The following is a 26,915-nucleotide window of genomic DNA, read 5'->3' as shown; positions in this document are numbered from 1 at the left end:
CTGGTCCGGGGTGCAGCCCGAGCACCAGGCTCCCTCACAGCCCTGGAGATTGCGGTGTTTACCTGTGATTGACAACTATCAATTTGGTCTCCTGAATGGGACCGCTAGCAGCGTCATTCAAGAGAGAGAAGTTCTTTACTGCAGACTCAGACCCTAGTTCTCTGTTTCTGTATGCTGTTATGGAATTGTCGTTAGGAAGATGAGCGGTTCCACTGGGGGTTTGTCATCCTCCCTCGGAAACATCAGATTATATGCTTAAGTGTGAGTAGGCGCATCACCAGGCCACATCGTTGTTGGACATCAGCTTCTCAGTGATGGGGACCTTGGGTCACCCCAGGGGCCGGCTGCTGGAGCCTTCCTTCCAGGATGCCAATTTCTGTTCTTCCCTGGAAGAGAATTCTGAATATCGAGAGAGGAATATGGCAACGCATTATTTTTTCCTAATTTAACTGCACTTTGAAACTTGCATATAGGTTGTAGTGAGATAAACACAGTAAAACTGTTCAACTTTGTGGAAAGTGTGAGATGCACAGAAACATTTCTTTGTAAGTTTTGGACCTTCATGGTTCACTCATGAAGAACATCTTTAGATCATCCTGGCTCTGAGTTGGCCCCCATCCCCTAACTGGGGAGCATTGTTCTTTGCTTTAATGAAGGCAAACTGTCCTTTAGGAATGTCCAGAATTGGAATTTACAGAATATTGGAAGTGCTTTATGAATTTTAAAATAATGTTATTTCTGGTAATGGGTGTCCATTGTGAACTCCTTAGAAAATACAGGACCATGTAAAGAATTTATTGACCTATTGACCTTTCCCTAAAAATCACACGTAATTCTATTACTCAGTGATAACCATTGTCAGTTTAGAATTTATCTGCTTTTTCCACTATAATTAGATCCCTCTAGTTACCTAGATATGTAATAGGTATATACTAAAATGTTTTTAAAGATCATATTGAAAATGTAGTTAATGGGACATAAGCATTAAAATCTCACCAGCTTTTTTTTTTTTTTTAACGACCGCAACAAGATATGTCCTTTATATGGATGCACTTGACCAGTTCTCCCTGGTGGTGCAAGGTTCAGTTTATGGTATTTTTCCGCCTTTCAAATTATCTTTCACAAATAGATTCCTAGATTGCTGGGTCAAAGGATTTTGCATGTTTCTAGTTAGCATTTCCTAGAGACACATGGGCGTTCAGACCTCTAAGGCGAGGACCCTGTGAGCAGCTTACCCAGGATGACCCCATGACCTAGGGGAGCAGCGTCCTGCTCAGGAGTTCTGGCCCCACTCAGCCAGATGCATACTCCCTGCTAACACCTGTTCTCCTCTCTTTCCTTCCCAATGGGGTTCACCTCCAGGACCCCGAGATGCAGTGCTTGTTGCTGTCAGGCGGAAAGCACCCCGTCCATCAGAACCACGTCCTTGTCCTCCCAGCTGATGGCAGGGGCAGCACGGCCCCCATCAGCTTCACCGGGGCCTTGAGGATCCCCGTGAGTACACGCGCCTGGGGGGAGTTTCAGGAAGGGGCATTTGTGCCTCCTGTTGGTTAGCAAGCTTAACAAAAGAAACCCGCGGTCATATACTCGGCTGCATAAATCAGAGGCTGCCGGCAGGCCATCTCGGGACTGGGTGAGGCTGCCATGTCTGTTTGCCTCACATTAAGCTTTCAGTTTTTCAAAACTAGTTGCCTGCATGTAGAAGTTCACCCATTTCGTTGACAAATAGGGCTTCCCATCTCCACTTGGGAAACCAGACCGTCTGGTTCCAGCAAGCCCCTTGCCCCGTGGCCCAGCCCCGCCCTGGTCCTGAAGACCCTGAGTGTGAGCCCCCCCGGGGTGGGGGCACTGTCCCCAAGTCCCACTCTGGGGTGTTGGTGAGCCCACTCGGTTTGCTTTACCCTTTAACGTGCTTTCAGGAGAACAAAGCTGGTGTGTTGGAGCTGCATGTGCTAACGAAAGGAGTAGTGGGGGGAGTGCGCAGAGCCAAGGGAAGAGACAAGCCCCTGGGCACACAACGCTGCTGGTCCGCAGACTCTGTTCGTTGTTTAAAAATCAGAGTGCTGGGCCGTGCGGGGGCGGTGGGCCTGGCTCCAGGCCCGACGGGCACACGGAGCGCCTGCTGGCGGGCGCGCTGGTGTGTGGTCAGGGCGTGAAGGAGGTCCAGGGAGAGGTTTTTCCACACAGGGCAGGGAGCTGTGCCCTGGTGAGATTTCTTGTTGCTTTAGGTTTTTCTTGTATGAAATTCATGGGCTCCCTCAGCAGAGAATCTGGGGGGCTCACAGAGGACACGTGGAAAATGTGTTCTTCTCACATGGCCAGCCATGGTGGGCAATGAAAGCAGAGCCCAGGGCAGAAGCAGGTGGAGAGAGGAGATCGCCAACACTGCCCACGTGGGGAGGAAGTCCGGGCCGTGGGCCGCGCCTAGAAACGTCTGGACTCCTGCCCTTGGGTGCGATGTCACTGGAGCTGCTGCAGATGTCACACACAGACAGGGTCCGCCTCACCAGCGCGGCCCCCAGTGAGAAAGGGCCGAGGGGGCACAGGCCCAGAGGCCCTTAGCGACTGGGTGAGGCAGGAAACAAACCGTACACCCGGGAGCTGAGAATCACGTCACCGAAGTGAAAGGACTTCAGAGAACTTGTGCTAGAGAACAGAAAGTCCTGGCAGCACCCAGAGAAGCTGGGCATCCGGCCAGTGGCGAGCGTGGAAGGCCAGGCGGGGCTCCCAGAGCCACTGAGAATGTGGGCTGGCTGCGTCTAAATAAGAAGGCACCCTTAATAACAACTAGTAACTTTCCCGGTGGTGCCTTCCAGTGCGTCTGCTCGGCTGAGGGTAGGACGCACACAGTTATAGGGCGAAGGTGGAGCCGCGGCCCGGCCCGGCCACAGACGCGCTGGGGGTCCCAGGCAAGTGTGCCAGCCACTCGGAGCCTCTGTTTCCTCATCTGCAACGGGGCTCGGGGCCTGGTGCCACACTTACTGTTCCGAGGATTGAATGAGGTCGCTCAGGACAGTGGTGAGCGCCGCGCGGGGCGTGTGGTCCTCCTGCATCCTCGGACTGAGCTAGCCGCCGTGAGACGCTAGCTCGGGTAATTCCAGAATCGCATAAATTCAGATTTGTGTCCTCTGCCTAGTTTGGTGGGTGTCCCTGTGCGCACATGGCGTGACACCCTAGTGTGACCCCGTGTCTCACCCAGACCTCCCCAAGACGTCTGGGATGCGTGTCTTGTGATGCCACGTCTTTCTAAGAGCAGAGCTCAGGCAGAACACAGACAGGACTCTGACAGCAGCCGTCAGACCACAGGCCCCGGGGTCCTCGTCGAGACCCACATTTCTCTTCCTGGTGTCTTCCCAGTGCCCCCACTTTGTCGGGTGCAGGTCTGGGCACGCGTGAGCACTGTGACTGGTCGGAAGGCCTGTCCTGTGTGTGTCGGCCGCTGCGTGGTTTGCAGTGTTTCCAGCAAAAGGAGAGAGAGCACCGCATGCACAGAGACAAGGTGGCCCCTCCAGGCACGCTCTTTGAGAACTCCTTTAACAGCTAGGTTTCCAGAGCGATGTGGTGTGGGAATCAAATCAGCGCATACTTTTATGGACTCTGATCTGACGTCAAGACCTTGGGTCTCCATCTGCAAAGATAGGCAGGTGCTGCAAGAGTGGCCATGGGTGGGTCCTCTGACCACCCCGCCGCCCCCATCCTCGGGCGGCACCCTGCCCCACAGATGCCGCCCCCCCTCCCCGCGGCTTCTGCAGGTGCCCCACCAGACAGACATGCTGGCTGTTTTTATGGGAATGAAGTAACTCCTAATTGTGTTGCTCATTTCAGTAAACCTGCTGTGTACACACTTGGGATAAAGCCTGGCTCTCTCTTTTCCAGGGTGTGATCGAGTTCTCCCTGTGTTTGCTGTTTGCAAAGCTGGTCAGCTATACCTTCCTCTTCTGGCTCCCTCTGTACATCACAAACGTGGGTGAGTATCTTGCTGGAAGCACCGATGTTACGTTCGTGCAGGGGCTGTGATCTGGACTCCCTTTTACGTGCTGATTTCTAGAGCCTCATGATGCATGATGAGTTGAGACGTACTTTTGGATCAAACAGTGGGATTAGTAGAAAAATAGAGGCAAAAGGAGAATTCGGATATGGAAGTTGTATTGCCATAATAACGCTGGTGGGGCTTAAGGGGACCTGTGTTCCCAGCTGTGGCTGCCAGCTCCATGGGGCTCTTCCTATCTGGGGCGGCCTGCATTTCAATCTAGGCTACATCGAACTTCAGGTCACACCCTCCCGTGAGGAGGGGAGGCCCCGGGGATCTGAGATAATAAATGCTGAGTCATCTGACCTGGAAATTGCTCCTTGGAGGTGAGCTCTAGTTTTAGGGACAGCCAACAGCCTGTTTCCTAAGTCCGGCCGTGGCTGAAGCCGTAGATAGGACAGAATTCACCGGCCCACCGGCACCGTGCACCCCTGTGCTGTGTGTGACCACAGAGGGAAGGTCAAGAGGGTCACCGGCCATTCTTAAAAGATGCTGGAGTGCAGGGGCTGCAACCATGGCTGAAGGGGGCTGGGGGACAGTCAGGGAGGGCCCTGGAGCCAGGAATTGCAAGGAGAAAGGAAAGAAACCAGGGCCCCGCAGAGATGTGGGCTCTGGGGAATGTGACAACGAGGGGAGATTTGGAACGTGGGGGTTCACAGAGCACAGACCAGTGTCGGGGAGGAAGACCTTCCTCTGCCCCGTGGTGCTTCTAGCTGGACTTAGAATCAAAATGCCAGGGGTGCCTGGGTGGCTCAGATGGTTAAGCATCTGCCTTCGGCTCCAGTCATGATCCCGGGGTCCTGGGATCGAGCCCCACATCGGGCTCCTGGCTCAGCAGGAAGCCCTCTTCTCCCTCTCCCTCTGCCTCTTCCCCTGCTCATGCTCTCTCTCTTTCTGTATCTCTGTGTCTCAAATGAATAAATAAAATCTTTAAAAAAAAAGAATCAAAATGCCATGTGACAGATGCCCAGAGAAACTCACAGTTAAGAGCATGCGTACAGGGAATCCACACAGACGGGGACAGTTCAAAGACAGCGAGGCAACATGAAGCTTACATGAACTCAGGAGCGGGCATGGGTCTGGGGGTACAGGGGGGTGAAAGCGCACTAGCAGGCAGGTGAGAGGAGGTGTTTGGAAAACACAGGGCTGCCCCCTTATGCAGATCAGTTCCTTAGATAAAGGGGAGTCTTTGGTAATAGCCCCCTCGCTGGTACAGGCTTGCCCTCCCAGTGTAAACCTGGGCAGTTGTGGGGGAGGCAGAGAGCTTTTCCTGAATCTGCTGGGTTTTAATTGCTTTAACTCGAAATAAACTTTTTTAAATATTTATTTATTTATTTACTTAGAGAGTGCATGAGCAGGGGGAGGGAGAGAGAGAGAATCTCAAGCAGACTCCACCCTAAGCTCAGAGCCTGACATGGGGCTCGATCTCATGACCCTGAGATCATGACCTGAGCCGAAATCAAGAGTCAGATGCTTAACCGACTGAGCCACCCAGGTGCCCCCTTAACTCAAAATAATCTTTATGCCAATGTGGCCCATCCTGGGGCAGCCTGCCCTGGGCCCCAACACCGCATATTCCCGGTGGTCACTAAGGGCAAGCAGAGGTGGCCGTGAGCCCGAGGCAAGAGGGCTGGGTTTCACAGGGACAGCAGTGAGGCAGTAAGGGGACCGTCCACATTGGGGGGACAGTAAGGAGCTGCTCCCTGTCACGTGACTCCATTAGGGCAGGCAGGCCACATGCAGCGTAGACAGGTGTCCTACCTTCTTTCTTCCTTTGTTCCCTGCGATTGCAGAAGGGGTGACATTTTCAGGAGTCTAGTCACGAATTGCTGGCTTTCCCAGTCCCAGTGATTAAAAAAGCCAAGTCCCTTGTATATGGCACTGAGGTCACCAGGAAAGGCTGGGCTTGACCCACGGTCCCAAATGCTTCCCCAGCCCACTTCTCCTGCACGGGCCAACCTGAGTCCCCTGGGGAGTCCAGTGTGGCTCCCTCCTCTGCTGTATGAGGAGCTCCAGTCCCTCCAGACCTAAAGCCTCAGGGTCAGCTGGCCAGTGACCACGGCCCTCCTGCCGTGCCAGAGCCTCTCTGTGCCAGGCAGTCCTTACCACCTTCTCCGCTGCGCCCAACTTACGGCCACCCCTGGGGGACACTGAACCAGAGGGGATGGTAATTAGGCTGAGCCGGGCAAATCCTCATTTCTTGGTAAAGAGTGGCTTTGGTCTTTTCTGTGCATTTCCTGCATAGGGGACTGCAGAGTCAACTCTTAGCTGCTATTGGTGTAAGTCACCCTTAGGACACAAATGAGTGCCACGTGTAGTCTTCCTTTGCTGTGACTTGCTCACAAGGACGCTTGTCGTTTTGTTAGATCACCTGGACGCCAGACAAGCCGGGGAGCTCTCCACCTTGTTTGATGTGGGTGGGATCTTCGGTGAGTCCTTCCCTCCCTGTTGTACTTGGACGGAAACTTTGCCCTCAGTAGGTGAACACCTGGGCCTGTGTTCTCTCTGAGCTGACTTCCTATTGAGAGGAACACACGACCCCCAAAACATCACATCACCTGAGTGGACGTATGGCCGTCCCTCTGGGGGACGGTCTCCTGTCCCGCATCTGACTCCGAGCCCAAACTGGCGATCCCTCGGAAGCAGGGAGCAGGGGCCCGCCTCGTAGCAGGCGGCAGACTGGTGGTTTAGGTGCCCTGACAGCGAAGGGGCTTCAGGGCCAGCCTGGAACTAGACCCAAGACTTGCCCTCTGTCTCACGGGGAGATGCCCCCGGGTCACCCACATCTGCCCACGGTCCCACGAGGCCTGTTCACTGAGATGGTGAACATGGACAGGGCCATGGGGAAGGAGCGGGTTCTCTTGTATACTCTACTTCCTCTCGATGGGCTCTTGCCCTGGGGACCCAAGCACCCTGGGCCTCACCCCGCTGTGTTGCAGGTGGGATCCTGGCAGGTGTGATCTCAGACCGGCTGGAGAAAAGGGCCTCCACCTGTGGCCTGATGCTGCTGCTAGCGGCCCCGACGGTGAGTCCGGCCCCCCACTGCACCCCTGCCCTGTCTGGGCCCCAAGCCTCCAGAAGCAGGCTCCCTCCCCGCCTGTAAACACTGTCACGTCCCGCCCAGGCTCAGCCCCATTCATGGCTCATGGTTTCTGGATGCCGGCTATAACCTCCGGACCCCTCAGTGTGCCCCTCAGCCTGCCAGGCCCACTCCCCTAGACGCCTCCCGTGCTCCCCTGCACATTGCCGGCCCACCTCTTCCTTCATCCCTGGCTCCCTGTGGGGTGCTCCCTCCCCGGCCCCTCTCCCCTCCCCCACAGGCTCCTGCTCAGCCTCTAGGGTCCCCCACCTCCCCAAGCAGCGCTGACCCTGCCCACCATCGTGCTGGATTCTGCTTTTCATGCATTTGGTGGCACATGACCTCGGGCAGGTGACCCTCCCTCTCCGGGCCTGTTTCCTCATCTGAAAACTGAGGGTGCTGGAAGCACCCCTCCCAGAGGGAACGTGAGGGTTTCTAAATCAGTTCATGGTAGTTTTGGGAATAATGCCATTACTCATCAACTTGCATTGTACGCATCTGCCCGTCTGCTAGTCCGCCAGGCCGTATCCCCAGAACAAGGCCTAGCTGCCGGTCACCTGGGGGCCTGGGACACTGGCCAACACAGACCCTCCAAAAACCTTTACTGAGCAAGTGTCAGTGTGGCCCCTGCCGCAGGACCCCCTTCAGCCGCTGCAGCTGTTCGGGGGGACAGGCTGAGGAGGAGACGGTCACACGGAGCCCAGGGAGAGCTGCCCCAAGCCGCGTCCGGCAGCCCTGGGAGCTCAGAGTGGGGGGCACCATGAGGCCCCACATGCGGGGGCCGAGGCTGGGGACTCCCGAGCGCCTGTCTTCCTCTCCCGCTGGCTGCCTGAGAAGCCCCTGCCTGGCGTTTCAGAAAGACAGGCTCCTGGGCGGTGTTCGGCTGCCTGTGCTAACCCACGGTTCCCCTGTGTTTACACCCTCGGCAGCTCTACATATTCTCCACCATCAGCAAAATGGGCCTCGAAGCCACGATCGGTGAGTCCGTGAGGCTTTTCTTCTTGCACGCACGGGTTTTGTCCACACAGCTTGCTGAGACAAAGTAGAAAATCGGCACAGATTTGGCTGGTACGGCTGGAGCATTGGTGTGGCTACAGTAGGCCCGTGTCCCTCTCTGGGCGGGACGCCTGCTCCCCGAGGGAGGCCTGCCCGTCCGCAGCTCTGAGCGCAGGCGTGGGAGAGCGCAGGCCGCCGGCTCCGGGGCCGCGAGGAGGTCCCCAGAGAAGCCCGAGGCCTGCAGCCCTGGCGGGCGGGAGTGGGCCGGAGCGGGGCAGGGGACAGGCTTCCAGCTGGCTTCCATCACCTGCCATCCTGAGAGCAGTTGCATGACACTGGGGGCTATTTTTAACTTCCTGCAGGCAGCGCTATCTGATGATGGCTCTAACAGTTGGTAAATACTCTTTCTGTCGTAACAAGCTGGCCGTGGGGATCGGGAAGGAAGCAGGCTGTGTGTGATCCCATCAGAAGTTATCCAGAAGGCAGGTTGCTGATGTGAGGGACCGTGGGGTTTCCCGTGACCTGGTGGTCCAGAAGCTTCTGCACAGAGTGTGAACCAGAGGCTAGCTTGAGAAAGTGAGCCTGGAGGACCGTGTGGAAAGCGTGTGTTCAGCAATAAGCGTGTTATGCTGCCCTCGGGTGCTCGGCTACGCTGGGTCTCCGGGTTCCCCTCAGGGAAGCAGCAGCCGTGGGCGCTGAGAGAGAGAGAGCCCTTTCCGCTGCAGAGAAGTCCGTGGCAGGTGTTAGCACCCGGCCAGCACCGATGACAGGGACACTGGCACGCCCAGGGCACGGTCACACTTGGAGCACCAGGGTTCTGCTCGCTCCTGGGGTGTCCCCAGCTGCCCCCATTGAGGGTCGAGGAAACGGGAGTGCCGGGCCCTCTGGACACAGCCGGAGCCTTCGGGGGAGTGTGAGAGGACTTACAAACACATCCGGGCAGGTTTAAAGGAAGATGCTCCCCACACTGGGCCCGGCAGTCACCGCGCCCCAGACGTGCGGGCCGCCTTCCCAGCACCCGCCTGCGTGCGTTCCGCTCAGGCCAGGCCCGTGCCTGACACCAGGCTGCTCACCCCGGGGCGGCTGAGGCCTGGAGGCTCTCCCAGAGGGCACTGTTTTGCCACTAAATCCCTCCTTCTCGCTTCTGGTTCCCACAGCCATGCTGCTCCTCAGCGGGGCCCTGGTCAGCGGGCCGTACGCCCTGATCACGACCGCCGTCTCCGCCGACCTGGTGAGTGGCCACGCGTCTGAGCTCGGAGCAGAGGCAGGGGACGGTCCTCTCGGCCGTTCTTGACAGAGACGGTCGCTTTTAGTAAAACCGTGTCTTTGTGGAAGCAGCTTTTTCCCTATGAATGATACCTATGCTTTTAAGGGTCTTCTGAAGCAAATGCGGGGAGATACTGTCCCTGTTCCATACACAAGGGCGCCGAGTCGAGGTGAAGGGGCTCGTGTGAGACCCTGGGTCAGAATCCAGCTCACTGGCTCACTCCTCCGTGCTGCCCTTGCTTAACCCCGGGGGCTGGTGGCCGTGCACCCCGGAGCCCGGCCTCGGGGCCCAGATCGGAGACCCAGTGGGGTCGGCTCCTCCCTTCATCCAGCCCCCTCTGTGCCTGGCCCTCTGCGGGTCTGCCTTGGGATCCGCAGGAATAGCTGCCCCACGCTTCCCACAGGAAGAGGGTGCTGACAAGGTGACCTTGGACTCCTGATCAGGAGAGCCCGAGCTCCATGCTCCTAGGACCCCGTGGAGGCAGGGCCACCCTCATCCACCTGACATGAGAGACATTTCACACGGTCGTCAGATGCCCCCACCTGTAGGGAACGGTGCACCAAGATACAAAGTCCTCTTCAAAAAGTCGTTGCCCTACACAAAGGGGAGAAAGGAGACAGATGCCCCGTACAGACTTTCCGTGGATGCTCTGTCCTCAGGGAGCCTCACTCTCTTAGGTGTGGGCTGCACACAGCGAATTCCTCCCAAGGGGGGGAACGGGGTGGCTACGGGGGGACCGGTCAGACACGCCCACCAGGGGGCCGCGGCCAGCGCCGACAGCGACAGGGCGTGTGACAGCCTGCACCCTGGGCACGTACCCGAGGATGGCACTGCACCTCTGTGGCCTCCCTCCCCAGACCCACCACCCGGGCTCCTCACGAGGAAGGCCCCGCACACGGCCCAGCGGGGGGGGGGGATCCACTCGAGGCTGTCGGCGGCGGCGGACAGAGAGCAAGCGTGAGGAACCGTCAGGAGGCGTGCGGGCTGACCGTCACGTGGGGCCCTGGACAGAGGAGATCAGAGTAGACAGAAGCTAGCACCCAGCGTGTTAGGCGATGCTGACCATCAGTGCTGGGCCCCTCACAGTGACAGCTGTGACACAAAGTGGGTGCAGGGCACACAGCCCTGTGTACGATCGTGCAGAATTTCCGGGCACCTAAGACTGTTCGAAAATTAGAAGCTCATTCAAATTCCTAAGCAGTCGCCCAGAGCTGGTTCGTTGTCTTGTGGGCCGGATGGCTGGGCTCCCCTCCCCGACGGCCCCCCGAGGCCCCCGGAACTTTGCGGCCCCTCCAGGGACCCTGCTTCTCTTCTGCACCTCCCTCAAGTCCTCCCAGAATCAGACCCCGAACTCACCAGCCCCTCGCTCATTCTCCTGCTTGGAAACCGTGGCAAGCCCGGGCGACTGCGGACCCCGCGCCTGCCCCCTATCCTCCTCTCCGGGCCGGGCATCTCCCTGACACTGCGCCTTGCCCAGCGACATCTGTGCTGTCCTCAGCACCTCAGGCCCTTCCACATCCGAGACAACCAGAGGCCCTGCCCTGCCAGGTCAGCAAAGAGAAGCAGACGGAGGGGCACTGGGGAGTCCGGTAACAGGCCCACCTTTGTGCTCCTGTCTGCACGGGGCACAGAAAATTCTGGAAGGGTCCACACTGGACCACTAACAGTCGTCTGCCCCATGGGATCAGAGGACAGAAGAGGGACTCCAGACTCCAGAAAACGTGGATATCACTTCGTGTGTGTGCTTTATTTTGTATACTTATGTGGACCCACACACAAGCATCTGTTGTTGCCATCTTGGGTTTATTTGTGTAGCTTTAGGCTTCCAGGCACTGTTCTCCTAATGTTTTTTTTTCTTTTATTGTCCTCCGTTTGTTTCTTTCTCCCAACCTTCTATGTCGTGCTTTCTGAAAACCAGAGCTCCTGTGGGTTTGTCATTTAGGACTTGGTGACCCCCACATTGGCTTCTTGGGTCCTGCCCCATTCCCCATCCTCCGTGGCATTTGCTGAGAACTGGGTGGGTTTTTAGGTACTACAGAGCCATCTGGCACGTGTCACAGAAAGGCCCTCGCGGGTCACGGAAGTGGGCATCAATCCTGGCACAGCTCAGGGACAGGGACGAGTGTCATCCGTGTCTTTATCTTCCACATGGGCTGGTGGGGTGTGCTGAGTAAATATTTGCTTAAGGAAAAATTCTGAGAGTTCTTTAAACCAGAATATGTTTGGACAGTTATTTCTGATGATTTCTTACTGTTGAAAACCCTTAAACTTTGTATGTCTTTCCAAAGTGAGTTTGGATTGGAGTAGAGTTTAAATTTTCTGATGGAAAACACCCCATGTTTTGAATTGCTTTGCAAAGTTGTTTGGGCAAATTGCTGAAGGAGGGGCAGGCTTGTTTCTCACTGAGGCTGCCCAGATGTGCATCACGTTTGCTGTCCCCTCTCTTCTAGGGCACGCACAAAAGTCTCAAGGGAAACTCCCATGCCCTCGCCACTGTGACCGCCATCATCGACGGGACTGGGTCTGTAGGTGCGTGGATATTTTTAACTCTAAGAGGTTAATTGTGGTCATAGGGGAAACCGGATTGTCACATCCTAATTAACAATTGCCAAGGATTCCAGGTGCTTTGGTAATATTAGGATTGGCTGGCCTTTTTTTTTTTTTTACTTTTTTTTTTTTTAACTGCATGAAACACTCTTTACACTATTATTGCAATGCTTATTATTGGGGTACCTGGCTGGCTCCATCAGTAGAGCATGCCACTCTTGATCTCAAGGGTTGTGAGTTCAAGCCCCACGTTGGGCGTAAAGCTTTAAAAATAAATAAATAAATATAAATAAAATCCAAAAAAAAAGATTATTTTTCAAGAATCAAAGATTCTTTTTAGTTAGATGGTATCATCATGCTAGTAAAAGTATCTTTTTTGTCTACAAATGAGTGCAACACTGTAATTTAAATATAAAGGTTGATATGGGATTTGGGCACCAGAGCCTTAAAAATGGCAGAGTTCAGAAGAAAGAGTCCCTGCAACACGACAGTTCTTTACAGACACAGGGAAGGAAAATGTCAACAAGCAAAGACAGAAACTCCCCTTTCTTAGTAATTTTACAAAAGGAACTTAATTAAAAATTTAATCTTAATACATAATCACATATAAAATCTAACTTGACAAAATGGAAAACATCTCTCATGTTATAAATATGGTACTTACATGCACTCAATAATTTAATTATAATTTTTACTGATGAAAAAGTATGGTATTCATAATCACTTAAAGTTCAATTCGTATTTCGGCGGAGTTGCTAATGTATGTTAATCATCTATTACAAAAACCAGCTAAGGGCAATTTGATTAGTGTAGTTGCCACAGAGTTCAGATAATTGTTATTGACAAGTTTAGATCATTTAATGAAAAAAAAAGCTCTAACAGTTGTTACTGTGAAAAACTGATGTTTTCTAAGACCAAACCATGGCACGCACGCAGACTCAAGGAGCGTGCAGCAAAGGGTGAGGACTGGGTCCCCACGTTAAGTCTAGGGGCAAGACCCTGTGTAGCAGAACACCAGCTCACCCAAACACATCCATAGCGTTTCCAGTATGTTACAGAATTTTCATCAATCAGATTTTTAGAATTTCAAGTAGAAAACGTAATTCCAAGTTAGGATGTTCAGATCAATTTCAGTATTCAAAAAGCTCAGTCCCCATTCAGAAACAGATAAACAGTGTACTTATTAAATGAGTTAAGACACATAAACCTGGGCGCCTGGGTGGCTCAGTCGGTTAAGCATCTGCCTTTGGCTCAGGTCAAGATCCCAGGGTCTTGGGATCAACTCTTGCATCGGGCTCCCTGCTCAGCGGGGAGCGTGCTTCTCCCTCTCCCTCTGCCTGCCGCTCTGCCTACTTGTGTTCTCTCTCTCTCTCTGTCAAATAAATCAATAAAATCTTAAAAAAAAAAAAAAGACACATAAACTTTACAAACAGACAAATAATGGACAGCTTGGCCTTTTACAGAATTGATCAGATCAAAAGCATGTGCTGATCTGGGGTACATGGGCGTGCAGGCGTCTGTTCCCTGGTCGGGTGGCTCCACAGGAAGGACGGGCACGGGACTGGTTGCAAGTACTTTCCCTCCGTGGGAAAAAACGCACACTCAGGTTTTCACCGAAGCCAGCTGTTGGCAAACTGCGACTGCGGTCACTGGTCCCCTGTTTATCACTCCCACTCAAGACGGGAATTAACCATTCCCTTAACCCAATACAAACGACAGGAACACTAATAGGTCCCCAGGCATACAAGATGCAGGTGTTACCAGCCTCATTATGGTTCTTTTTTATTTTTAAAGAGGCTCATTTTATTTTTCTAAAGATTTATTTATTTATTTGAGAGCGAGAGAGCATGAGTGGCGGGGGTGGGCGGAGGGCGAAGCAGACTCACCACTGAGCCCAGAGCCCAACACGGGGCTTGATCCCACGACCCATGAGATCACGACCTGAGACGAAACCAAGAGTCAGACACTTAACCAACTGAGCCCCCCAGGCGCCCCTCATTACGGTTCTTGAAGAGCATTCAGTAGCATATTCTGGAGGAAAGAAAGGTGGCAAAATAAGCAAGTCCTTCACTCAGAGATGGTCAGGTGGGAACCAATATAGTGACAAGCGTGTTCTTACCGACAAGTCAGCAGGCTGACGGCAACGTTCTTGACCTTTCTCAAGCCTTCCTGCCAGGAGCACATGTGCTGTGACCACCCCCTACCAGGGGCCCTGCCCTGCACAGGGTACCTGCTGTCCTACACCTGCCCCTCTCCAGACGTGGGAAGCTGAAGCTCGGGAGGTTGGCTGGTGTGGTGCCCACGGCTACCCAGGAGGACCTTGGGTGGCATCCCGGTGTCACCTGCTGCCCCAGGCTCCCACAGGAAGGGGACCGTGAGAGAGAGGGCAAGCTAGATGGGGAGGGACACCTGGGCATCTAGGACGATCTCACAGCGGTAAAACCAAGCTCTTTCCAGACAAAGGCGGCTCAGGAAGAGCACAGTTCCACCTTAGCCTTGCTCCTAGGGCTGTCCTTCCGCACCACTGTGGGAAGCTGAGATTTTCTCTTGGCGGTCCCCAAGGCCCTTTGTGCTAGCTGGATAGAGACAGCCACCGTCCACTCCTGGACACCCACTGCTGTCTTACTAATGGAGAATCTGAAGTCCTTCCCGCCGCTCTCCCAAGCCACGTGGCCTCCCTGTTGATGCTCGCAAACACCAGTGTGTCCCCGTGCAGGGCCTTTGCACGGACTGTGTGCTGCGCCCGAGGAGCTCCCTTCAGGGACCTCATGCCTGTGCCCTCGGGCCCTTGGAGTCTTGGCTCAGCTATCACAGCTGGAAAAAACTCAAGGCTCTACGTACTTGCTCTGTGTATGACATACAGACACAATGAGCCTCTCCGCAGTTGCTCTGGGTACGGCACAGAGCACACAGGTCCTCTGTGGGACCTCTCGGCCTGTCTGGAAGGCGGACCCCCGTCACCCGCACTCAGGGGGCCTCTTCCCTGGAGTCTCTTGTCCGCAGCACATTCTGCCTGTCAGCTCTGTGGACCTGGGTGGAGTCTATGTGCTCCGATCTCTGCTGAATTCTCAGCACAGAGACAGCACCTGGACATAGTAGTCACTGAGTAAACGAGGGTGAAATGAATGGCCTGGGTGCTCTGAGACACCCAGGCCACTTCTGTCCAGGCCGCTGAGTTCACAGGGGAGGGGCCGGGCCAGCGAGGCCCTGGGCTCGCCGCAGCCCGCACGACTCATCGGGACAGGGCCGCCCACCTCTGGGTCACAGGAGCCCTGTCCGTGCTCCGACTGCCATTCCCGGGGGCTCCGGCAGCTGGCTTCATGTGGCAGGTCCCGCGTGTTCCAAGATGCACTAAGTAAAGTCGCCGTTGCGAGGGGGCCAGGCTTGAGCGCCTATTTTCCTCCAAAGTCATACCTGCCCCATTTTTGGATCCGGGGGGGGAGGTGACTGAATTTGCTGGGCAGTGTTAGCAGCCACCCTCTGACGTTTCGAGGCACCCCTCGGGGCCTGGGGATGCGTCCAGAGAGAGGGTAGCGGCGGGCGTGTGGGGGGCAGCACGGCTCTGTCTGCGTGCAGGGTCCACGGCTCTGCTCAGTCACGTAGCTCTGCCGGGGAGACACATCGGTCAGAAGTCGGGACGCTTCTGGGCTGAGCTCGGTTCTAATGAGCCTCGTGACTTTGAACCACCTTCTGTCCCCAGAGGACAGATGGCGAGTCAGCCCAGCTGCCACCGTGAAGCCGTTTCTTCAAGCAGACTTGCACCCTGCCGGCGGCCCCCATAGCTGTTTTCGAGCAGAGGATGGCAGTTTACAAGGAGGGAAATTGTGAATCAGGTGGAAAAACATGTCTTTCCTGATAGTCTTCTCAAGAGGGAGCAGAAGGGCCTGGCTGAGGATGGAGAGCGCGTCTGTGAGCCGCCAGTAGAAACCAAGGCTCAGCTCGGAGCGCCTCCCCCCCACGAAGGACAGCAGAGGGTAACCGTCTCCCACCTGGCCCCTGACCTGCAGCCCTGCCAGCCCCCAGCCCGCAGGCCGGGCCACAGCCACCATGCAGCAAGCGGCGCCTGTCGTTTCTCGCCGTAAGTGCTGCCCCCTCCGCACAGGAGAAAGAACAGCTCGAGTGGAAATGCACGCCATTCAGAGCGTTCACCTTGACGCCTTTGTTCGATATTGCCAGTCCTGGTTTCGACGGAGGCTGAGCTCAGCTCATGGTAAATAAGCCCGTGTCTTCTTGCAGCTCACTGGGGCCATGTGGGTCCAGTGATGCAGTTTACCCGTTTGGTGTGTTCCCAGCGCTCTTGGGGTGGCCTTCCCGTGGGACACGAGGCTCATTGTGTCTGTGTGTCGTACACAGAGCAACTACGTAGAGCCCTGAGTTTTTTCCAGCTAATTTTTATCTTGTCAAAGTAAAACATGATGTCACTTTCGAGGCCAGATAGCCTTACAAGCTAATTACGATGGAAAATGTTGGTCCTTGTGCGCCCCCCGCCCCCAGCTCCCTCCTCCTAGAAGCAGCCATTTCAGCTGGTCCCCCTGGCCTGACTTGCATACGAGTCTACATGCTCCTCCATTCCTCAGGCTGACACTGTCTGCTGTCCTCCTAGGAAGGAGGCTGGGGCTCGGCTCTTGTGCCCCCGAGCCCCCTTCCCCATCCTCCTCAGCACCCCTCATCATGTTAGCATCGCTCATGCTCGCTCCCTTGCTTCTGACCATCAGCAGTGAGGGGCCGCCTGGCCCTGCTGCTCCCGTGCCTCGCCCCAGAGCCTCTTCCCCCGCCTCCTGCGACCCCTTCCATCACGTGCCCACCCATCTTCTAGCCGCCAATTCCGCTCCTCTTTGATGGAGGAGACTTCCAGTGGCTTCCTGAGTAGTAGTGTGAGGGTTGGGAGTCTGCACGGTCTGGATTCTGCTCTAGCTTGTAGGTATGAATCCCAATCCCGGGCTAAAAGTCGTTTTCTTCAGGATTCCAGCGTCTTATAGCTTCCCTGGTCTCCGTTGTGAAGTCCATTGTTATCTTCGTCCCAGCCCTCATTTCTGCCTCTGCCTGCTTCCCCCAAAGACTTCTGGGCACCTTTCTTCATCCCCCGTGCCCGGGGCCCCCACCCAGGGGCCCACCTCGCCTGGAGACACATGCCCTTCCTCTCCGCGAAATCCTGCTCTGTGTTTTCTTTGACATGTTTCCCCTACTGCTGTCTGTTTTTAATTCCTGGAAAACTGATTAGTCAGAGGTTAACCTTTCTGGGTTAATCCTTCAATTTTCTTCTTTCTTTTTTCCTTCTTTCCTTTTTCTTTTTTCTCTGCTTTCTCAGAGATGTTCTTGACTTTACTTTCCGACCTTCACTTTGGTTGTCTAATTCATTAACATTTTTCTGCCCCTTGAGTGCATCTCATTTTTTGTGGTTTTTTTTTTTGTTTTGTTTTGTTTTTTTGCAGTTCTATACCTTTATTTGACAATCAGTAGTTCGTTCTCATCCGCATTGACTGTAGATTTTTGGAAGTGGTGACGGGTACATAGGTAAACGACACAGAGAGCTTGCTTGAGAATCTTCATCCTCGTTACATTTTCTGGACAACCGCACACAGATACCGTATGGAACATTCCCTTCTTCCTTTGGCCCAGACGGCATTGTTGAGCCAGGTGTCAATGCGCACATGCCGAGTTCCAGCTCCTTCACGCGAATTTCCAGATCTTTTTGCGTGCCCGAGGGGCATGCCTCTTGCAACCCACTCCGTGGACGTGCTTGTGAACGTTGATGGTGTGTTCTCTGACCGCTACGCTGTTGATGGCAGACGGCCCTTCCCACCACCCTCCTCTGCGGGAGCCTCGTGCGGCGCCGTGTTGGAAAGGAAGGGCGTGAGCTGCTGTGGGGGAGGGGAAGCCTAGTGCATCCTGTTCTTATTTCTTGGGTGCAGCATGTGTTAGATTGATTCGTGAAATTGCTGATCCTGGTTTTCAGGTATCAATGTGAGAATATCGTCTGGTTCACCTTAAGTTTCTATCAGTTCTTTGAGGGTATTACAGCTTTCTGGGCATTTTATCCTCCCCAGTTTGTTGATTTCCTCCGAGTTCCCCTCCTCCCTGCTTGTTTGGGACTTTCCTCAGACTGATGAATCTGGCCGGCCCTTCATATATTCGTATTTAAGAATGAGCCACTGAGCACTTACTGGAAGCCCTTTCTGCATGAGATGGCATATCAACCGCTGATCTTCACAGTCATGGGATCAGACTGGAATCTGGAGAAGGAGACCGCCAGTGCCCGCTGGGGTGTGGGCCTTGAGACAGCATTCTGTCGTGGGGGTGGGGAGGCGCCTCCTTGGTGGAAGTGGTGGATTTACCTGCATTCCCTGACTCAGTCGCTACCCCATCCCCACGCGAATCCCCAAGCCCAGCACCTCTGGTTCACAGTCTCCAAAGGCTGAGGGGCTGCTCTCTTGTGAGGGTGGGGGGTGATCCCTGGAGTGATGCTGAAGGAGCATCAGGAGTGTGAAGGGACGTATCCAATAATTCTTCATAAAAGATTCTCACCCACGGCCTACCTTCCCTCACTTTCCACCCTCCCCTGCCTCGTGTGCGTGGACGGGCCTGGCTCTGAACAAGGAGTCCTCAGGCCGTCACCCGTCACTCTCCGAGCAAGGAGACTGGAGCCCATGTCCTTGTCGTGCCCTTGAAAGTCCATCCTCTAAGAATGGTACCTTCTCTCATCTGCCCTTCTCTTTGTGGGCTTACAATTTGTTAAATTCACGTGTGGCGCATTTTGTGGTGTTGGGAGGTGTAGAAATAAGCACACGTGAGCAATCTACCGTGTTTACCTGGAAGCTCCCCTGAGACTTAACACACATGTAATCACTTCTCAGGTATACAGGTAGTAAAGGCTACCTGTAAACACTTGGAACAACATTAGTACGTACGAAGTGCGAAAGACCCCCATACTCTACCTCTCGGGGCGAAGTGTCAGGAAAACTCGATGTAGATTCTTCGTACTTTTGACTGTGTTGAAACGATGACCCACCCTATCACAGATCATAATCTATTCCTGTCTCTTTTAGGACAATAAATGCCCAAACTGCTGCAACATTCTTGGATATCTTTGGGCATTTTGAGGAATGTTTGCTTTCTTTCATTTTCATAGTCTCTCAAAAATCGTTTTGACATAATTTTAGACTTACAGAAAAGTTGCAGAAATAGTACAGAGAATTCACATATCCTACATCTGCTTCATCTGCTCCGTGTGCACACACACATTTGTACCCACACATGTATGCACACGCACACGTAAGAATATACACATGTGTATTTTTTCCCGAACTGCTTAGGGGCAAATTACAGACACGCTGCTCCTTTACCAGGAGCTATGTATTCCGTGGGTATTCCCTAAAGACAGAGAAGCCCAGGATGTAACCACAGCACCTAATTATCAGAATGAGGACGTTAGCACTGATACAGTATTTAGTGCCTACAAACCTTACTCGTATTTTACCAATTATACGTCTCATAACATAAACGAATCTAAGATTGTGCTTTAGATTCAGATTTCTTTAATAAAGTTTTTCACTGGGATTGTTGGGTCCGAAGAATGAACGTTTTAAGGTCAATATGTGTTTTTAGATTTGCTTCCAGAGAGAGGTTGTGCTGGCCGCACCCTCACGGTGCTGGGTACTCGTGAGCTTTCCATCCCCACCAGCCTGAGTGGCGAGAATGAGTTTTTGTTGTTTTAACATGTTTTTTGTTAACCATGAAGGTGGTGTTGGGCACCGTGCTGTGTACTCCTGGGGCCTGGGTATTCCGGAGCCACCTTCCGGAGTCTTCCTCACACGGCTCACATGTGTCCCTTTGCCCCCTCCCAGGAGCAGCCCTGGGCCCTTTGCTGGCTGGGCTCCTGTCCCCATCTGGATGGAACAATGTGTTCTACATGCTGATGTTCGCAGACGCCTGTGCCTTACTGGTAAGTCTCTCTGATTGTTGACCGAACGCTGGGGACACTTCTTCCAGGGGAACTGTGGGTCTCAGGGAGGCTTGGCCTGTGACAGAGCCTGACTTCCCTGAGTGCTCATGATCCGAGGCCTTCCTCTTTCTGGTCTGAGCAAACGTCAGAGCAGAAGCAAACCCATCCTGCTCTGCAGCTTTGGGCAGGATGGTAGGGAGGCAGAGAGCAGGGGTACCCTGGCGTGGGACCCCAGCCCTGTCATCCGTCGGCGGGTGTGCGCCTGGAGCAGATGACTCAGCCTCTGTCCTGCAGCTTCCACGGTGGTTAAATGGGCATAATAATAGCACCCCAAGACAGGACTATCGAGGGGACTGGAGGAGATGGCAAGCCGAAACCCACTCCTACACGGCGATCCCCGTTGCCCCCCTGCTCCTCCTGCATCCGGCAGCGCCCTGGGGAAGCAGCCCGACTCCCAGCACCCAAAGGGATGGGAAAGAAGGAGCAGAGGCTATGGGGACAGGCGCCCGGCGCTTCTGTTGGCGACCCTGCTCTCTGGTGGCTGCCCTGAGATTTGGGTGTGCTGCAGGGCAGACGGGACCCGGCACAAGTCAGAGGCGTGCAGCGCGGCCCTGGGAGTGGCTAGTGGGCACGGAGTCCCTGACCTGAAGCCACGTGCCTCCCCTCGCTTCCCCAGAAGACGCCTGACGTTGATCCCAGTAAGAGCGAGCTGAGGATTTGGAAATCTCAGCTCTGTCAATCACATGAAAGTTCTGTATTTTCACTCCAGGGCTGTTTCAGATAGAATTCAACGTCAGCTTTCAGCTCAGGAGCTGAATTCAGATTTCTTTAATAAATGTGTAGAAATAAGCACATGTTAGGTTTGAAGAGGCTGTTCCTAAGAATATTTGTTTTTGTCAATGCCTGAGGGTTTTGGTTAAGTCCCCAGCTCATTTCAGCTAAGTGGCAGTGAGACTCCCACCAGGAGGGCTGTTTGAAGACTGAACGCTCTCCTTCGCCAATGTCGGGGATGCACCTTACGCTTCCTTCTAGATGCACAGCAACCCCGAGGAGAGGCAGGGTATCCACAGGACCCACGGCGTCAAGGCAGCATAAACAAGTACTGAGGCCCCGGCTGGAGCCTCAGGGCGAGTCGTCCACTCGGGAATGGGGGCGCCGGTGGTTCTGCCCCCGGGGAGAGGAGATGAGGGGTTGGGCTGGGCTCCAGTGGGGGGCTTACCGGCAACACTGGCAGGTGGGTCCAAGAAGACGAGGACCAGATGGACGTACAATAAGCCCACGAGACACTACGGGAGATGTCTGGGAAGGAACGGCGTCCATGAGCACCGAACGCGAGTTTGTGGAGCAGACAGAGGAAGCCCAGGGGCAGCTCGGACAGGGAGGCGGGGGCCAGCGCTAGAGGCAGACCAAGTACAGGACGGAGCGCACACGGGTGGTCTGCTCCGAGCCCCGGGGAGGGATCTCAGACCCAGATGGAGCACAGGGGAAGACAAAACAGCTGACGGAGAAGCCGGGGTGAGCACACGCGTCCGAACGGGACTGGGAACGGCCTGCGCCGGCCGGTCAGCCACAGAGTTTGCAGACTGACGTGTCACGGTTCAGGAAGGACAGAGATGAGAACGTGAACATACCCGCAGGCAGATAATAACCGAAAGGAAGCTGGACTGGCCGGGTGAGATGCGAGGTCGGGAGAGGAGCCGCCCCGCAGTGGGCGGTGTAAACACCTGCCATACCTCTTCTGGGACCTCCCCAGTCTGATGCTGGGGACCTCGGCGTCCCCGGGCAGGTCACCCAGAGGGGTCAGATCCGGGCGCCCTGCAGGACTGTCTGTGGAGTGTGACCAAAGCCTGGTGGCCATGCTGTCAAATGCATAGGCTTACCCCTGCAGACACGCGTCACGGGGGCTCCAGGCGGCTGGTCTTGCCTGCAGACCGCACTGAGTCACCTTTGACCTTCAGATTCATTGCTACCGTCTGCGCTGTATTTCAGGCCACATGAATCTCTTGTCATTTTCCTCCCTCTTCCGCTCCCGTGATCTGCCCCGTGGAACCAGAGGCTCCTCCTGCTTGCATTCACACGTTGCACATGGCGGGGGGATGTGTATGGATCGGTACCAGCTCCAGCTGAGCAGACGGATGCTAGTGGGCTGGAGGCTCAGATTCCCAGGGTCAGCTTGCGCAACAGAAATGTCACTGTCGCTGCCGTCGCTGCCAGCCCCGGACTGAGCACCTGACGTGCCCCCTGCTTTCCCACTCTAACCGCATGCGCGCTGCTTGAGGGTCAAGCAAAGCAGCTCCGCTTTCTCTGTGGGAGACACACCTGTTCGCTTCAGCCTGAACTCATGTCGTATGAGGGACTTCAAGCTCCTGCTTGAAACTCGAGCGTCGAAGACAATAAGTGTCCCTGCCTCCTAGAGCTCTGACCTGAGCTGGGTCCTGTGGAGCTGTGTGGGTTTTTAACCCGTGCTGGGCCTCTCTCAGCCCACTGGTCCGTCCTGAGCCCAGGGACACCTGCTGCCCTTGTAAGGGGGCCGCCAGAACCAGAGCCTGTTGCCCTGCGCACGGGGCCCTCCTGTGGGGCTGATGTCAGCATGCGGGCAGACCAGGTCCACAGCCACAGACGAGCAAAACCAGCTCACTGGTGCGGTGTTCCACCATTAGTCTGGCTCTGTAAACCGACTCGGCCCTGTGAGCAGGTAAAGGAGCTCGAGGGAACGGTGGTAGGTGAGGCAGAGCTGTCCCGGGTTTAGTCCCACAGCCTCTGCAGAGGCTGCGGGCGAGGGTCCCGGCGGAGCCAGCTTCTCTCCCAGAAGCTTCCCGGTAAAGTGCAGCTGCTCTAAAGATGGCCTGGTCAGCCTCCCGGTGCCGGGGCCCAGGAGATGCGCATCTGGCCTTCACAGCGCCTGGCAGCTCTCCAGTGCCCCCCAGCCAGTGTCTCCCTGGTCGTGGGTCACCTTGTCCTTATTCTCTCTTTCTGATCTGGATATTTTATGACTGGACTCATTTCATTTTAAACGTTACTTGACCCGGAAATTGTAGGCTGAAATTTGTCCCAACAGCCTTACCTGCAGGAGCGTGGCCTCAGTGGGACTCAGAGGCCCACAGCCCCGCCATGGGGCCCGGGCCTCAGGCTCCCGCTCCCCTGTGGGCCTCTGAGTCCTTCATGTCCTGAAGGAGCCTCGGAGCTCCCCCAGGGCAGCCCAGCGGGCGGCGTGGGGGCCGCCTCTCCTGACAGGCTCGCCGCCGTCAGTAACCGCCTCTCCTCTTCGCCCTGGGTACAGTTCCTGATCCGCCTCATTCACAAGGAGCTGAGCTGCCCGGGGTCTGCGACCACGGACCAAGTTCTGTAAGTGCCCCCCGCCCCCCGGGTCAGAGGGCAGGTCTAATGAACCCACCCACTGTCCCTGCCATTGCATGGCTCGTTCACGCTCACTTTTCCTGATAAATGCCTCAGTGGGGCTGCGATGGCCATAATCTCTCCTCAAAATCCGAGAAAAATGTCAGGGAAATTGCCTTCTTTGTTGTCTTTGAGCGGCAGCTTTGTGACAAATAGCCCCAGAGCCAGCCTGGCGTCCTGCCTTCCATCCTCTCTCCCCCAGGCCTGCGGGGTGGGTGGGGGGCTGCCCCCTCCACGTGGCTCCGGAGACCCTCCGCAGAAGGGTGAGAAGCTGGCTGGGCAGGGTTTGCACGTTCGCCCGCACGCAGCGTCTGGCCTGTGACCATTGCCGGCCATGTTGCCAGCGGCTCTTTTATCCTCTTCCAGGTTCAAGGAACACTGACCCCTCGAGTCCCCTGGAGGGAGGCTGGGCCCGTCCCTCACAAACTGTCAAGGCAACGTTCAAATAAAGGATCCTGTGTTGGAAAGAATGATGTACCCTTGCCTTTTGCACACACACCCGGAAAAGACACAAAAGCCACCCTGAGAAGTCCGGGTCCTACTTTAGGCGAGCCGTGACGCTCACAACAGCAGCAAGGAGGTGCCAGAAGTCTCCACGACGGAGCCTGGGACACACGGCGGGACAGGCAGGCGCCCTGGCAGCTGCTCGGGGCCAGGCGGGTGGCACTCAGGGGAGCCGGGGTCTCTCAGGTGTCTCAGTCTAGAATGGGAGAGCAGGTGAGCGCCGATGCCACGGTGGGCGCCAGAATGCAGCCGGCGCAGGGCCCAGCCTCTGGGAGGAAACTGACGCCTGGATCAGAACCAAGACGGAACTCAGAGCCGTCCCATCACCCAGAAGACTTTCCCGGCACCTCGTCCTGCTCTGCACGGGCCTGAGCACCAGCCGGCGGGAAGTGAGCCGCCGAGAAGCCGTCCAGGCCTGCCTGGCAGAGGCCCTGGGAGCCCCTGGACACATCTGGGGTCCGAGCTCCAAGGTGGCCGCCGCTGCCGTCCTGCGGGTCTCGGGGAGGACGTGACGGGGGCGGGCGGGCCCGGTGCCCTGATGTGCTTCACCCCTCCACACGCCAGACACCCGGAACTGTCTCTAGCGAGGTAGCACCAGCGTGGGTTTATTTATTGAAGATGTGGTATGTGTTCTAGACGTTTCAGAAACATAAATGGCATTTTGTTATTTATTAAGACAAACTGTTCTCTGGCCATTTGTTTTCCCACCTGTCGCCAGCAAAATACTCATCTGTTCTTTGAAATAAAGTGGTTTTTTAAAACAACGCTCAAGCAGAATGTTGATTACGTCTCCTTGCATTTCCATTATGTTAACGAAAGAGAACTTCGAACACTACATGTTCTTGGTTTTCCGGGGTCGGACACAGCCTGTAGTTCTGCTGCTGGAAGCTGAGGCCGTTTTCAGCAAAGCAGGGGTCATCCTGCTCAGGGGCAGTTTGAGCCCAGGCCCCGGCAAACAGAGTCAGGGTATTTTGTAAATCATGCGATTTAAGGGACATCCTGAGATTTGTCCTCGACGCACGAGAGGAGCAGGGCTGCACCTGAAGTTGCACGGAGTGGGGCAGGCTCTCAGAGCTTCTCCCCAGACACAGGTAGTGGGTTCCTTCTCCGTCTGTGTGCCTGGGCCACGGCCGGGAATCCAGCCCGGTTCCCTGTCGTGCCCACGGAGGCTCCTGCTCTGGGCTCTCCAGAGAAGGGCCAGAGATGAGGGCTCTTCTGGTGACCATCATCCTCACCAGATAGGCTTGCTTTGTGTAACAAAAAAAGTCTCTTAGACATTTAAAAGTTCCCAGTAGTAACTGGAATAAAATTCCTGGCAGCACTGAGTAGATTGTACCGTTCCTTACACGAGGTTCCCTCTGCTCACAGGGGTCTCTTTCCCTCTGGTTCCTTCCATCTTGTATTTGCTCTTCGCTTTGAGCCCACCGGCCTCTGGCCGCTCCTCTTTGTCTTCCCTCCCTGTCCCGGGCTTAAGCACCAGGCCCCACCTGGCCCCAGGGCAGGTGCTCGCTGTGCCCCCTGCAGCCTCCCACTCACCCCATGTACCCAGTTTCAGCATCGACTCAACATGGAGAGGGCGGAGGCAAACACAAACGTGCGTTCTCTGATGCACAGAGAATCCTTCCTAATGACATGCTGGAGCCCACTGCTCCCTGCCCCCCCAGAAGGTTCTCCCTGAGGCCTGAACTCGGTCTATTCCCCGGGCAAGGCCTTCAGTCGACCCGCTTCACTTCTGCCCCTGCCCCAAAGCACAGCCCACCATCGGGTGTGGTTCAGCCATAGGAAGCTGTGGAGTGATTATTCTTCCCGACTCTGGGGGTTGAGGTAGTAGACAGTCTTCCACAACCCACAGAGGAAAGGTCACTCTGCACCCCTGAGCCTGCTAGGATAACCCCAGTCACGCCTGTTGAGATGCTGAGTCGACATCTGAATGCATGGAGGAGTCCACGCAGCTACTGTGTAAAGCAGTTTAGCTGAAACACATGTCAGATCCATGGATGGAAGATCTCGTCATCACTTTTAAAGGAAAAGTTATCTGATTTCAATAGAAGAATTGATCTTCATTTCACCCTGAGCAATAAGCCGAGATGATCTCCTTCTGCTAATAGCTGGTTGTGATGCATGCAAGCTTGAATTCTCATGGAAATGTGACTCTGCCCTCCATGAGTTTTCCTATTCAAATACGAAAAAAAACCAAAAGAATGCCCAGGACAGCTGAAATACAAGCTTGTGACAGGGGCAGTGAAGGGCGGAGCTCAGGAGCTGAGCCCTTCCGAGGTAACGCACCTGGAAGCTCACCCTCCGAGTCAGAAATCAGAACCATCTCTCCAACTGCCCATGAGACCCAATAAAAACAAATCACTAGAAAAAATGAACTGGAAAAACCCAAGTCCTAATGCCAGACATTGTGCCAATTGCTGTAGGGGCTTGTAAATGCTTGCTCGGGTCTCCGTGTACCGGACGTTCACGGTTGGTGGGCGGGCGTGAGCAGGGAGAGCCCAGCCAACAGGGTGCCCTGCCGGGTGCTGACCGGGGTGCTGGGGTCCAGCGGGCGCAGGGCGCAGTGCGCAGGGCTGCTGTGAATTGCTCACAGAGTGTCACGCAGAGGGTCCCCAAGAAGCCGCAGCAGCCCGACTCCCAGGGCACCCCTGGGCCTGCCGGGCTGGGGACTGCGGGCAGCGGAGCCGGCAGGCGGGTCTGTCCAACCCGGGCCCAAGGCCGAATGAAAACCTGGGCCTTTTGTTCAAAACGCAGGAAAAGGTGCTGTTCAAGGTACTGAAATAGAAAATGTCCTTTCTTCTGCTCTCGGAGGTGGTGGGAGGCAGTAGGAGGCGGGATCATGGGGAGGGGTGGGGAGCGGCTGAGCTCCAGCCCCCCAGCACCTGCCGCTGTCCCACCCGACTTCAGTTAGAAACCGCAAGGCATCGGAGGGGGAGACGGACCGTGAGAGACGATGGACTGTGAAAAACAAACTGAGGGTTCTAGAGGGGAGGGGGGTGGGAGGATGGGTTGGCCTGGTGATGGGTATTGAGGAGGGCACGTTCTGCATGGAGCACTGGGGGTTATACAAAAACAATGAATCGTGGATCACTACATCAAAAGAATAATTAATTAATTAATTAAAACTAAAAAAAAATTTAAACCCACAACACAG

At 55.1% G+C, this 26,915-nt stretch overlaps 1 protein-coding gene across 10 annotated transcripts in view; it reads left to right on the top strand.

Annotated features, from left to right (window-relative positions):
- The window catches only part of SLC37A1 (solute carrier family 37 member 1), a 62,713-nt gene extending 38,188 nt beyond the window's left edge, over window positions 1-24,525 (top strand). For 7 of the 10 annotated variants that reach the window (XM_064578482.1, XM_064578471.1, XM_064578476.1 and 4 more), the window contains 9 exons: window positions 1,363-1,494; window positions 3,877-3,967; window positions 6,397-6,459; window positions 6,970-7,055; window positions 8,039-8,087; window positions 9,263-9,336; window positions 11,823-11,901; window positions 19,764-19,861; window positions 23,624-24,525. In XM_064578482.1, the coding sequence (XP_064434552.1) occupies window positions 1,363-1,494; window positions 3,877-3,967; window positions 6,397-6,459; window positions 6,970-7,055; window positions 8,039-8,087; window positions 9,263-9,336; window positions 11,823-11,901; window positions 19,764-19,861; window positions 23,624-23,815 (864 nt within the window). In that variant the 3' untranslated portion in view covers window positions 23,816-24,525. Of the gene's footprint in view, window positions 1-1,362; window positions 1,495-3,876; window positions 3,968-6,396; window positions 6,460-6,969; window positions 7,056-8,038; window positions 8,088-9,262; window positions 9,337-11,822; window positions 11,902-19,763; window positions 19,862-23,141; window positions 23,207-23,623 lie in introns of all 10 variants that reach the window. The other 3 variants (XM_045902408.3, XM_045902406.3, XM_064578468.1) reach the window with 2 other exon arrangements.
- Window positions 24,526-26,915: the final 2,390 nt, after the last annotated feature.

Source organism: Mirounga angustirostris, unplaced genomic scaffold (assembly GCF_029215605.1).
Source record: "Mirounga angustirostris isolate CCGP_5_RB_7025 unplaced genomic scaffold, mMirAng1.0.hap1 SCAF_1, whole genome shotgun sequence".
Classification (NCBI taxonomy): domain Eukaryota; kingdom Metazoa; phylum Chordata; class Mammalia; order Carnivora; family Phocidae; genus Mirounga; species Mirounga angustirostris.
Note: the sequence above shows the minus strand (reverse complement) of the source record. Positions and strands in the feature narration are given on the sequence as shown.